A 13,933-nucleotide genomic window follows, 5' to 3' on the forward strand; every position below is an offset into this window, starting at 1 on the left:
AATGTAAGTTAAATGAAAATGTGATTTTCCTGTTTTATTTTTCAGTTTCATTTTGTACAATAGTTTCAGCACCACAGGTACAAAGGGTTTGTCTGTGATAACTCTAAGTGGATATCAGTGACGAATTGACATAAAAAATAAAGCAGGTCACTAAGCCTGTTTTATTTTTGTGGACGTCTCACATTGAGTTTTATGTGGAGCAGTGAAATGATTTGGGTACGAGGCACTGAGCTTTATGCTGGTAATAACTTGATGATTCCTGGGATGATTTTTATTTCTTTTTTTAGGTAATCACAAAATGAACTTGACCATTTAAACCAGTAACATCCAGTTTTGAAAACGTTAATGCATAAATTTTGGCACAGCTTATATTGAGCTTTGTTAAACCATATGACGTGTACATAAAGAACCTTGTAACATTAAATGAAAATAAAGCACAATACATATTACAATATCTACCTCTCAATATTGTTTAAAAAAAAAAAGTCTAATATGTCTAAATCCAACTACAAATTTACAAGAGTCTTGTTTACTTGTTAAAAGTCTGATTGTCTACAGAATTGCAGTTGATGAATTGCTGAATGCTGGACAACAGATGTCTGTTGTTTGTCTTGACATTTACATCTAGATGACCAGCTATACCTTGTGATGTGTGATGCTATATTGAATGTTAAACAGTTCAAACTGAGTACTCTAAATACTAAAAGTTTACATAAAATGTAACTTTGAGCTCAACAAATGATTTATGTAATCTTGTTTTTGCATTAAAACACACATTAGTAATAACAAAAGATCCCAAATATGTGGTTGTCAGACTTTCAAAGGCATTTAAAGCAATATTCCAGTATTTTTCAAACTAAACTGCCTGCCGCATCTACATTTCATGACTACAACCATGGACAATAATTGCAACACATTCTAGTACTTAGAGAAGAAAATCTGTTGACTCTAAACATTCTAATAATACAAACCTCTGCCCATTGACATCAGCACCTGCCCATTCACTTTGATTATATAAAGTGAAAATAAAGAGGGCAGTCATGGGCTGGAGGTTAGGGAACCAGCCTCGTCGCCGGTTCGATCCCCGGAGCCGACAACACATGCCTGAGGTGTCCTTGAGCAAGACACCTAACCCCCAACTGCTGCCCCGGCGCTGCAGATTGGGCTGCCCACCGCTGCGGGCAAGTGTGCTCACTGCCCCTAGTGTGTGTGTGCTCACTAAAGTGTATGTGGTGTTTCATTTCACGGATGGGTTAAATGCGGAGGTGAAATTTCCCAGTTCTGGGACTAGTAAGGGTCTCTTAATCTTAAATTAAAGCTACACTATATACGTTTGGGCAGTTGGAGATTTAGGGACCTCTCTGGTGGAAATGGGTAATTGCACACAACCTGCGGAAGAGCATTTTATACTTTGGACCACTTGCCCCAAATGGATGAATCTAATGGCAAGCACGTTGAAAGAGTTTTGAAAGAAAACTCGCTCAGGACTTGGTGAACAACACATCTTCTACATCTACTATTGTCATCAATATAATGTTGATTTTGCCTTTGAGACCTAAACGTTGAACTGGATCTTTAACTATGCCTGTAACGTTGATACGTAAACACATCTGATGTGTCCCAAAATAACTAATTTTATTATTTATTTATTATGGTGTTAAATTCTGCAAATGTGTTGGCTTATTTTCAGTATAATTTGATTGGGGCGCCCAAAAATGTCTGCATGTGACTAAGTATGTTTGAAGCTGGCAGGTTTTCTTTTTCTGTAATTGAAAATGTGTTGAAATTGTGCATGGTAATCTATATGCTACACATGTGGCAGATAGACGTTAATTTGGAAAACACTAGCATATTCCTTTAAGAAGGCCTGAATCAACGGTTGCCATTCCCACCCCCATGCTCTGCATATTTTTTTAGCTAAAATGCACAGAGCAAGTGATCCCCAGATTTAGCCTCAAACAGCTATGAATCCCATTCAAATTCTCATTAACCACTCACTGTTGCATTACATTGTTTAGCCTGATATAAACCGCATTCAGGTCCAAAAAGCAACCTCCCTATGTTTTACCACTATGTGGTGGAAACAGCACATTCAGAGTCTGCAAGCTTAACAGTCTGGTGATTAAAGCATGTGGGATAAAGCAGAAGTTTTCATGACTATATGCTGCATGGTGAAGAACAGGCTTCCTGTCCTAAAGTGACACAGTTGTTCTGAAACACAGACAGACGCTCACTGGACATGTACACACCTAATATACATACAAACTGTTTGAAAGTGACATACTTCCTCCACTGTTTGCATTAACTAGCTAGCAGTGTTATTACTCAGTGTGTTCTTCCAGCTTCATCGCTGATCACAATGAATATTTCTCTGGACTTCTGGTCACCCAGCAAGTAAGGTTACATGACACATTGTTTGTTAATCATTACCTCAATACTTGCCTCGGCAATATACAAACATACATTTGAGGACATTTTGTAGTGCCCAATATGCCCATATATGATGAGTAAAAGCCGGAGCAACGCCTGTTGGTCTATGGGAAAAAACTTGACACTATAGCACCCTATGTTCAACTAAATTGTTCCAAAGCTGATACATTTTGTCCTTTGTACATTACAAAGTCCCGTGAATTACAAGGTCATTAAAGAATCTAAATACAAATTTTGCTATTTGCATTGAAATGTCATCACAACACCTCACCAAATATTCCATACAAATTTTAAGTGTGATAGTTAAAAGGGAATTTGACTTTTTTTCAAAATATCTGTATATTTCAATTATTGAGATGCAAAAATGGTCATTGTGAGCGATTTGATGTGACTTGCTTCACTGTCAAGAAACTTACCAATTCAGATTTCTTTACAGAGGTGGTGATAGGAACCAGGAGTCAAGATGTCTGCAATGCAAATATTGCCGTTTTATTTACTATCCAAAACAACTGGTGAATCGGCATGTGTCATCTGAATTTTTATGTGTAATGTTGATACACTATATTTCCAAAGGTATTCGCTCATCTGCCTTCACACACATATGAACTTGAGTGACATCCCATTCTTAATCCATAAGGTTTAATATGATTTGCAGCTATAACAGCTTCAACTTTTCTGGCAAGACTTTCAACAAGGTTTATGAAAGTGTTTATGGGAATTTTTGATCATTCTTCCAGAAGCACATTTTTGAGGTCAGACACTGATGTTGGACGAGAAGGCCTGGCTCACAGTTTTCACTCTAATTCATCCCAGGGGTGTTCTGCCGGGTTGAGGTCAGAACTCTGTGCAGGCCAGTCAAGTTCTTCCAAACCAAACTCGCTCTTCCATGTCTTTATGGACCTTGCTTTGTGCACTGGTGTGTAGTCATGTTGGAACAGGAAGGGGCCATCTCCAAACTGTTCCCATAAAGTTGGGAGCATGAAATTGTCCAAAATCTCTTGGTCTGCTATAACATTGAGTTCCTGTCATTTGAACTAAGGGGCTGAGCCCAACTCCTGAAAAACAACCCCACACCATAATCCCCCCTCCACCAAACTTTACACTTAGCACTTAGTGCAGCCAGACAAGTACCGATCTCCTGGCAACCAAACCCAGACTCGTCCATCGGACTGCCAGATGGAGAAGTGTGATTCGTCACTCCAGAGAACACGTCTTTGCTCTAGAGTCCAGTGGCGTTGCTTTACACCACTGCATTCAACGCTTTGCATTGCGCTTGGTGATGTAAGGTTTTGATGCAGCTGCTCGGCCTTGGAAACCCATTCCATGAAGCTCTCCATGCACTGTTCTTGAGCTAATCTGAAGGCCACAGGAATTTTGCGGGTCTGTACTGAATGACTCTGCAGAAAGTTGGTGACCTCTGCACACTATGCGCCTCAGCATCCACTGACCCCACTCTGCCATTTTACATGACCTACCTTTGTGGCTGAGTCGCTGTCGTTCCCAATCACTTCCACTTTATAATACCACTTACAGTTGACTGGTGAATATTTAATAGCGAGGAAATTTCACAACTGGACTTGCACAGGTGGCATCCTATCACGGTACCAGGCTGGAATTCACTGAGCTCCTGAGAGTGACCCATTCTTTCACAAATGTTTGTAGAAGCAGTCTGCATGCCCAGGTGCTTGGTTTTATACACCTGTGGCCATGGAAGTGAATGGAACACCTGAATTCAATGATTTGGATGGGTGAGTGAATACTTCTGGCAGTATAGTGTAAATGTTTAAAGACTATCATAAACAATGTCTCACCAGGCAGGCTATTTATAATCTTTTCATAATAATAACTTTCTATGAGTAAGCTTTTAGAGACAATAGATTCATCAGACATCTGGTTCCTACCGCCACCATGTACAATTCTGACAGTGTCTTCAGAATGGAGCATTTCACTAAATGACTGTTTACATCTTAACAATTTAATTATGCAGTATTTTGGCATTAGCCATGTCCTCTTTAAGCGGTAGGCTACAACTGTTGCAGTTCTTATTTAATAGTGTTAAATAGTAAATATTAGTACTTTCATGCAAGATGAATTTGCTTATAGCACATATGCTTTGACAACTTAGCAACCTTGACATTCAAAGGATCCAGTCATATTTGGGATAAAGCCTGTCAGCTTCAGAATATTTTTGTTTTACATGGCATCTGATAGCAGCAATTTTCATAAAAGGTCAATTTTCCCATAGAGAAAAATAGAGAAAAGGGCCTTATTTGGCCATGCTGCCTACTACAAAATGAAACATGACCAAGAGGTCTATTAATAAGAAAGGCTTATGTTCCCCACCAAATCACAGCTGTGATGTTGTTTGCAATAACACAGAACCTGAAGCATTCCACTGTTTTTTTAACACTAGTTTCACAAATTAAAGAGAACATTAAAGGAAATAAGCTATGCACACTTAAAAAATTGAGTCGGCTCTTGGCTTAGAGTAAAGCTACCATTATTATTACTTAGCAGCCAGTGATGAGCTTAACGATCAAGGCATGTTATCAGTTAGTTAGCTCTATGCAGCCCATGTATTCACCAGTATACTTTCAGTCTATCTTAAGGCAGATCAATACGCAACAATATAATCGAAAATCAATATTTTTTCCGCATTATGCAGCTCTAATAGTACATTGTTGGGCATAACTGAATATAGAAGATGGTTGCACCTGCTGCTGCGGTCCACTCCAGAACACATAAAGTGCCAAGGGGGTCTTCACCTGGTTGAATGTTCTATGAGTGGGCCTACTGATTTAATTATGCTCCTTTCAAATGGCCCAGCAGTACTGGGGGACTACAGATAAACACTACAGGAAGATACTGTGCAACTCTTTTAAGGAGGTACTCATAAAAATGAGCTGCTTTAGAACTAGAAAATTTCAGCAAATAAGAGGTAAGATAATACACATGCTGTACTGCACCCTGAGATCCTTGGCACACTGGAACACTGGCCTCCCCTGCATAAAGTGATGTTGGTTTTCCAGGTGGTTACTAGGTTAATTTTACAGCATATTATAGTTTAAAATTTGTGAGCATCTTGAAAAGATGTGAAAGGTTGATATAGAGGCTACCTAACCAATGCCAGAGAAATACAGCTGTCACTATTATAAAACTTGTTGCTCATTTTATTATGTCTGTGCATATTTGCACAACTTTCTTTGTTCTCCCAATTAAATATACTGCTTATTACGGGAAGAGGATTTGATCAAATTTCCTGTTGCATGTCAGTAAAAGCAAGTACTACTTTAATACTTTGACCCTAATTCACCAATGCCTTTGGGAACACCAGTGCTGGATATGTTTGCCTTCTGCACAAAATATGCTGATATGTTAATATACTGATAAGAAAAAACAGTCCTATGAAAAAATTTGAACACCCCAGAAGTGTGCAGTGAAGATGAGTTAACACATCCTCTACAGGGAACAGACCTTTTCTGGAAAGTTTAGTGTATAATCTCTATACATTTGCTGGGAGGGCTGGACAATGACAGTGTTTATTGTTGTTGTGATAATATTCATTATTGTGATAAATAGTTTGTTTTTCTGAGCATATTGTAGATAGAATCAGTGCTTAATGAACCAACTGCATGTTTTGTTACAAAGAGAGCATAATAAGTCTGTGATAGCAGTTTTGTAAATGTGACACTACTAGCACATTTTATCTGTGGCAAATATCATGATGCATATTGTATATTGTGAACATATATTCATGTATCGTGATGAACTGTTTTTTCCATATTGCCCAACCCTACTTGCTGAATTTAACATATTGGGGGAATAATACAGTACACAGTATACACCAATCAGTCATGACATTAGCTATTTTGTTGGTCCAACTTGTAGATGTAAAATCAGAGACAATAGCTCATCTGTTGCTGCACGGTTTGTATTAGTCCTCTTCTAGTCCTTCATCATTAGTCACATCATGCGGCCCACAGGATGCTATTGGCTGGATATTTTTGCAGTGACACTGAGCTGTTTAAATACTCCAGCAGCACTGCTGTGTCTAACCCACTCATACCAGCACAACACACTAACACACCACACCCACATTCAGTGTCACTGCAGTGCTGAGAATGATCCTCCACCCAAATACTACTCGCTCTGTGATGGTCCTGACCATTGAAGAACAGGGTAAAAGGTGGCTAACAAAGTACACAGAGAAACAGACAGACTACAGTCTGTAATTGTAGAACTACAAAGTGCACCTACATGGTATGTGGAGCTGATAAAATGGACAGTTTGTGTAGAAACAAAGAAGTGGATTTGATTTTATGGCTGATCTGTGTAAAATTTGGCCACACTTGAAAATATGGTAAAGTCAGCAAAGGACCTTTGTATGTGATTGCAATTGTGTCTTAAAATGCGCAGAAGTGTGTTCTCTGTAGAGGACATATTAAATTATTATCACTTTTAAAATCAACAAAAACATGTAATTCAACCAGGGGCACCCAAACATTCGCACACAACTGATCATAGAAATGAAAACAGAAATCAGGGTTTCTTCCTGTCTTTACAGTGACCAACATACATTTTGGTTGAGTATACAAATATTCTACATAGTTTCACCAAATGACCAACATTCACATAATATAAAACAGTAAACAATATACTACATTCCATAAATCTACCACTTAATTATTAATTAAAGTCACCTCCACAGAATGTCAAATACACTGATTAGAGTAACAGGTTTTGTAACCTAATTCAGTCTGTATATTGACTGGTTCTGTACACTTTGGCACTCTGTACATAGTGCGCTCATCAGCTGAAACTGTGGAGAAAACAATATTAATACTCCTGACTAAACATCGCTGCAGCAGAAAATGTTTCTCCTTGTTCATTTTTTCTTTTGTGTTTGCCAGCTGCCCTTTACATTGTGCAAGCCTTATGAATGGACCAACAAAAATGGTCCAAATTTTGAAATCTTTTTTTTGTCACAGATGTGTAACTAAGAATGTTTCCATACTTTTCTCAAGTTAATGTTTCGTAGATATGAGCTGTTTTTTCTGTTTTATTACAGCGGTGATCAGATGTTTCTATGTATTTTTGCTGTTGAATTACTCTTTCCAGGTAGTAATAAATTCCAGGGTTTGGCAGCCCATAAACACCCACTCGCCTTGTAAATGCAAATGTGTGGCACCCAACATGCTCTCTTCACTTGCTGCTGTGCATGGTCAGCTCCCTCTCAGAGCTTAGGCTGATGGAGGTGGTCTCTTTGTGGCTCTCCCTGGACCTCCTTTCCGTGGGCGAGGACGAGGCGGCTTCCTCCCAGGTGCGGAGGGGGCATACTCTGGCCGAATGGCCTGGGCCAGATGGGTGCAGGTGTGGGCCATGCACTGATCGCCCATCTGTCACTGTGAAGCAGCTTTCGGCTGCCGAGCCTCGGCCTGGACCCCTCTGGACACACAGTGGCCCACAGAGCAATGCCAGGAACTCCTTACGGACACTGCGGTGCATGTACCCGTAGATGTACGGGTGCAGGCAGCACTGCAGGAAGAAGAGGACGAGTGACAGTGAGGCTAGCCAGGGTGGTATAGAGACACCTGAGCACATGGACACTGTGCTCAGGATGCTGTAGGGACCCATGCCCAGAATGTAAGATGCCATGACCACGAACACCACCCGCGCCGCCTTGCAGTGGTAGTGGAAGCGTCTGTGTCGATTTCTGATGGGATATGTAGCTGAGAAAGGACCTTCAGGTTGGGGCTTCTGCTGCCTTTGGGGACTGGAGCAAGACACCTGAAGAGCAGCGGTGGATAGTTTCAATATATATGCAAGCTAAAAATCCTGTTACATCAGTGAAATTACAGCACTGTGCAAAATCAGAGATCACCATTCATTTCGTTTTTTGCAGACAAAATTACCATTAAACATAATTTACTCATTTTTGTGGAGATCAGATATAAGGTCATCAATTTCTACAATTTCTAAAATAACAAGAAAAAACAGGAGTTCAAACAATATATAAAAGGTACATAAAAGTGGGGCTCCTAACAGCAATGCAAGACCTGATGGATTGCCAAAACTGTCATCCTCATCTTTGAGAGACCTCACCACTTTGAGAGAAAATCAAGCTCCATGCTTCATTCAGATCTAAAAAAATCCACAGGTGTTACTGTCCATCCTTCCACTGTTAGAAAACTCAATGCTATGAGTCTGAAAGGATGTATAGCTGTCAAGAAGCCATTACTGAGAGATAAGAACACTTGCAAATCAATTCAAGCTGCTGGTGCCCTTGGAATGACAGCCTGGTCACCCCAGAGTCCAGACCTCAACATCACTGAATGTGTTTGGGATTACATTGATTGTGAAAAGCAGAAAATGTCTAAGACTGAACTTCGAAGGTGTAGAGAAATATCCCTGCAGATTTCTTTGGAAAAAAAAAACTGAAAGCAAGTGTCCTGAAAAGAATACAAGCTGTAATAAAGGCAAAGGACTACTTGAATTTGATATTATATTGAGTTGTTGAGGCTTCTGTATCATTTTCTGTAAAACATATGTGTGCTTTTGTCCTGGTGCCTTGCAAAAACATACAAACAGACAAACAAAAAACCCCCTAAGTAACTAACTAACTAACTAACTAACTAACTAACTAAGTAACTAACTAACTAACTAACTAACTAACTAAGTAACTAACTAACTAACTAACTAACAGCTTTAATACAGTCTTTGCCTCTTCCCAAGGGAACCATATTTAAAACAATTAGCCAGTGTGAAGAACCTTTTAAGGGTTTAAACCCTTTAATGGCCAGGGCCCAACGTTTTATTACACACTTCTATAACCTAAGAATAGCTCCATCACTTTGCTTTGAAGTCAATGTAGTTACTAAATAATAAGGCTTAGTAGCCTGGGATTTTAAGGGGTTAAAGAACTTAATAACTCATATAATTACACAACATCCTAGAACCTTTAGATTTTGTAGAGGCTATTTAAACTTTGATATGTTTCTTTGAATCATATTTCATTTACAAAAAATGTTTCCCTAAGGAACCATCCATTAAAAGATTTTAAAATAAAAGACCAACCATCAAATCCAGGCCTTCATTTCTCACTCCTTTAACTTGAGTAACTTAAGTTAACTGGAAAAAACTATTTGCACTATTTTCCTTGTTGTTATGGAATAATGCGCTTTAGGAAGTAGTAAGTCTGGGAATTTAGGGAGTTAAAGAAGCTTCATATAATCTAAGGTTATATCAATTAGAGCTTTTTGTAGAACTCTACATCCAAGACAAGAACCATTTTGAAAAAGTGCAAAGGGCAAAAAACTACTAGTGCGCTGAATTTCTTGTAGTAGTGGTTGCTGTGCTGGGGCTGGATTCATGAAAACTTTCTTAAGAAAATACTTGCAAAGGTACTTAAAACAAACACTAATAAGTTCATAAGATTATTCTTAAATGCAATTCTCAAAACACTTCTCAACTACTCCCCTAAGATAATCTTAATTATTTCCTTAAGATTTTTTTTTAGGAAAATCTTCATTGTTTTCTTATGCAGGCTACATTGCATTTTATCTCATACTATAAATGAAGGAAGAAACATTTTAAATTTGTATTAACTATTATTTCTGTTAGATTAGGTTAATCACTCAGAGAAGCAAAATGAGGGAAATATCAACCATGTTTCTAAAAAGTTTAGCAAACACAAGCTAAATAAATTGATAAAGAAGAAGATGTAAGAAGATTTTCTTTTTAGAAGACATTTTCATGAATCTGGCCTCTGGTCATGGAGTAGCACTGCACATTTTAGAGTTTATTCACTTCAACTCAGGAAGGGCTTGTTAATGATGTCAAAACACCAAATTAGAGCAGGGAAAACATAAAAATATGCAGGGCACGGCTACTGCAGGACAAAGTTTAGGACACGTTGCTCTTTAAGGCTGCAATGGAACATCTTGGTACATCCACCATCAGCATATGAGCTGAAGTTCTAAAAGAATGCTAAAGCTCAAAAAATGAAATATGTGAAGATGTCCAAGTGCTATCGTAAAACAGAACAGAATGAAATTAAACACAAAAAGACAATTAGTGGCTCAACATGAGTGGATAAACAACTGAGAACTGAAGGTAATACATTTGAAAATTTTACTCAATTTAACAAAGTATTTGTAACTGAGTAAATGAAACAAGTTACTACTCACCTCTGCTTGGGAGTCTGGAGGCTGGTTGCTCTGGATGGGATGCACCAGAGCATTCTGTCGTCTGGCCGCTCTGAACACCATCCAGTAGCAGCCCAGCATGATGGCCACTGGCAGCCAGAAGGAGAGTGTGGCCACCAGGGCTGAGTAAGAGTAACTGGAGGACCACACCACTGTGCAGGCATTGTGTTGTCGGTCGAAGTCGATGGTTCCCCAGCCATAGAGGGGCGGAGTGCTCTGCAGCAGGCCCAGCAGCCAGGTGAGGGCGATGAGATTTGTGCCCAGGTGGGGCGTCATGCGCGTAGGATAAGACAGTGGGTGGATGATGGCCAGGTATCGGTCCACTGACACCACAATGATGGTGTTAACCCCTGCAAATGCAAAAAGGTGCATAAGGACCACCAGGGCTTGGCACAGACGGGCGTCCAACGGCCAGACACCAGGTGCAGCAGCGGCGATGACAAAGGGCATGACCAACACAGTCTGCAGCAGGTCAGCCAGCAGCAGGTTGAGCACAAAGCGATTGGCCACATGAAGCAGCTGTGGCTTGCGCTGGAACACCAGCAGCACCACCACGTTACCGAAAAGAGATGTGCACACGATGGCCGAAATGAGGGCCATCTGTACAGCGCTGTTGACCAGTGAGGGCTGGAGGGCACCTGGGTCCCAGGGCACCGCACTGGAGTTATAGTCCATGATTCTGATGAGCTGGGTGATAGCACATGAAGCAACTCCAGCAACGGCACCTCAAGGTTTATCCACACCTTCACTCTGATGCTGCTTTCACCTTTAAAAAAGGAGAAATCCAAAATAGGCCAACTGTGTTCTTAAAACATAGCAAAAGAGAGTTCTTTGAAGCAATGGTATAGAACAAACCTACAAAAAGTGCGGCCCATGTTCCAATGTTGGCCTGTGAAGGCATTTGATTTGACCAGAAAGCTACCCTCACCCCACCTCTTCACCCAATAAGAGAACACGCACATTTGTATATATATGATTTCTTATTCCCTTTCAAAGTTGTAAGTTTGGTAACAAAATATTCCATTTGAAACCTAAATCAATTTGAAACCTACCTTCAGTATTTGCATATTGTTTTTTGTTTTTTTTGGCCCTCTGCCCACCACAAACATTACACTTTGGCCCCAGAGGATGTGAAGTTTGAGCACCACTGCTATTGAGGGAAAACTTTTGGTTCTTCAAAGAACATTTCAATGGATAGTTCCAGTTGTCAATGAGATGTGTAAAAGCTTTTAGCTTTTTTAGCCTTTATAGGTTTTAGTTTTCATAATTAATAATTTCTGAAGTCTTTTAAAAAGGCACCAGTGTTTTGTTGATGTATTCTGTGTGTTTTAACTTTGTAAACCTCATATAAATCGTTATCTCTTAGTCTGACCATAACTTAAAAAGCCATTTTGCATGTATAATAATAATAACTATAACAATAATAATTTCATTATAATAATAATAATAATAATAATAATAATAATAATAGAGGAAGAACAAGAAGATGATGATGATAATGCTAAAATAAAGCATCATCATTATCATTATGCTTTTCTACATTCAGCATCTGGCAGGGCCCTAGTCTCTCACATCTCCCCTCAGGTCCATTCACTCTCCTGTTTTCCCTCAGAGCGGCTGGGGAACATGACTTACATCTCTGCCTCAGACTCATAGATGCAGACAGCAGCTATAAAACCTAAGATCCCAACCAGCATCGCCTCAGATACCTGTTCCATGTTCCCCTTCACATTCAATCATCACATCCTCCGCCACCCACGACTGCCCGAGCTAAAGCCGTGTCTGATCAGTCTGTCCGCCCTGTTTCTTCTGTACAAACAGCTGGAACGCACAGCTGTCAGCATTCCATTGTTCCCCCAACGCAGATACACGAGCCCCAGCCGAGCTGTCGCTCGCCGCCGGGCTGGTCATTCAAACCAATCAAACGCTACACGCTTTACCTCTCGATGGCCGTTAGAGGCGAGGCCGTGTCCGCGCTGTGGTCGCAGGGCTGACAGTCTCCTCTTGTGTCCCCCGTGCTGGGAGCTCTCTGCTGATCCTCACTGACGCCGCTTTGCTCTGATCTCCCATTGTAGTCACCGCGCCGTTAATCAATGGCAGGCAGCGCTCGCCTCTCATCGCCGTTCATTCTCATCGCCGTTCACTCTTTACTCTTCGGTCCACGGTCGTTCCTCATCTGCCAACACAGATCCACTGGAGAAAAACAGGACTGTGAACAATGTGGTGGTCGTACAGTGGTGTTTGTCAGCGTCGCTGCCTCTGTGTGTGTCTGCTCTTCATCTCCAGGCTGGAGCTGCTGCTCACTGTGAATAGCCTCACCCCATGTTGGCACTGACAGGATAATGTGATGCTCTGTTACGTATGGCTGTTTTTTTTGCCTCGTTCTAAATTTAGATTGGGGGTTTAAAAAAAGCCCATATACCCACAATAGAGGGTTATAGGAAAAAAGATAAAAGTCATATCAGGGTCAGTTTTTTAAAGGGCTCGAATCATGTAAAACAGTGCTTGTTGTTTTGAAATAAGTTTTACATATGGTGAACGTTTACAATCTATCAGACACTCCCTAGACCATAAATGAAAACTAAGATGCAGAAACAGTCCATTTCAAGTTCATCATGGTTGTGATGTCACAGCTATTTATTTGCAAATTATTATCCAGGGCCATTTTTTGCTATAGCAGCACGGTGGTGTGGTGGGTAGCGCTGTCGCCTTACAGCAAGGAGGGCCTGGGTTCAATTCCCTGGCCGGACGACCAGGGTCCTCTCTGTGTGGAGTTTGCATGTTCTCCCTGTGTCTGCGTGGGTTTTCTCTGGTTTCCTCCCACAGTCCAAAGACAGTCAGGCCAATTGGACATGCTAAATTGCCCCTAGGTGTGAGTGTCTGTCTGCCCTGCGATGGACCGGCGACTTGTCCAGGGTGTATCCTGCCTTCTGTCTGAAGACTGCTGGGATAGGCTCCAGCACCCCCTGGCGACTCTGACGGAGAAGCGGCTTAAAAAATGGATGGATGGATTTTTTGCTATAAATAGTGCAAGCAGTTGCTTAGAGCCCCCAAGCCACAAAGGGCCCCATGAGTGTATGTGTGTCAAGATCATGAGTTTTGTGTCATATGTCACATGTCACTCATGTGTGTTTATTTGATGTTATTATTGACGAATTAGCAAAATCAGGTCAGGACTCTGTGCAGGCCAGTCAAGTTCTTCCACACCAAATTCGCTCATCCATGTCTTTATGGACCTTGTTTTGCGCACTGGTGTGCAGTCATGTTCAAACAGCTAGGGCCCATCCCCGAATTGTTCA

General features: G+C 40.7%; 1 protein-coding gene across 1 annotated transcript; it reads right to left on the bottom strand.

The window, feature by feature from the left end:
* Nucleotides 1–6,611: 6,611 nt before the first annotated feature.
* gpr101 (G protein-coupled receptor 101) lies at nt 6,612–12,972 on the bottom strand. Its single transcript, XM_017707026.2, has 3 exons — nt 12,575–12,972; nt 10,617–11,400; nt 6,612–8,217 (listed from the first exon to the last, which is right to left on the bottom strand). The coding sequence occupies exons 2-3, from the start codon at nt 11,307–11,309 to the stop codon at nt 7,633–7,635; spliced, it is 1,278 nt and encodes a 425-aa protein (XP_017562515.1). The 5' UTR covers nt 11,310–11,400; nt 12,575–12,972; the 3' UTR covers nt 6,612–7,632.
* Nucleotides 12,973–13,933: the final 961 nt, after the last annotated feature.

The sequence above is a fragment of the Pygocentrus nattereri genome, chromosome 8 (assembly GCF_015220715.1).
Source record: "Pygocentrus nattereri isolate fPygNat1 chromosome 8, fPygNat1.pri, whole genome shotgun sequence".
Taxonomy (NCBI): domain Eukaryota; kingdom Metazoa; phylum Chordata; class Actinopteri; order Characiformes; family Serrasalmidae; genus Pygocentrus; species Pygocentrus nattereri.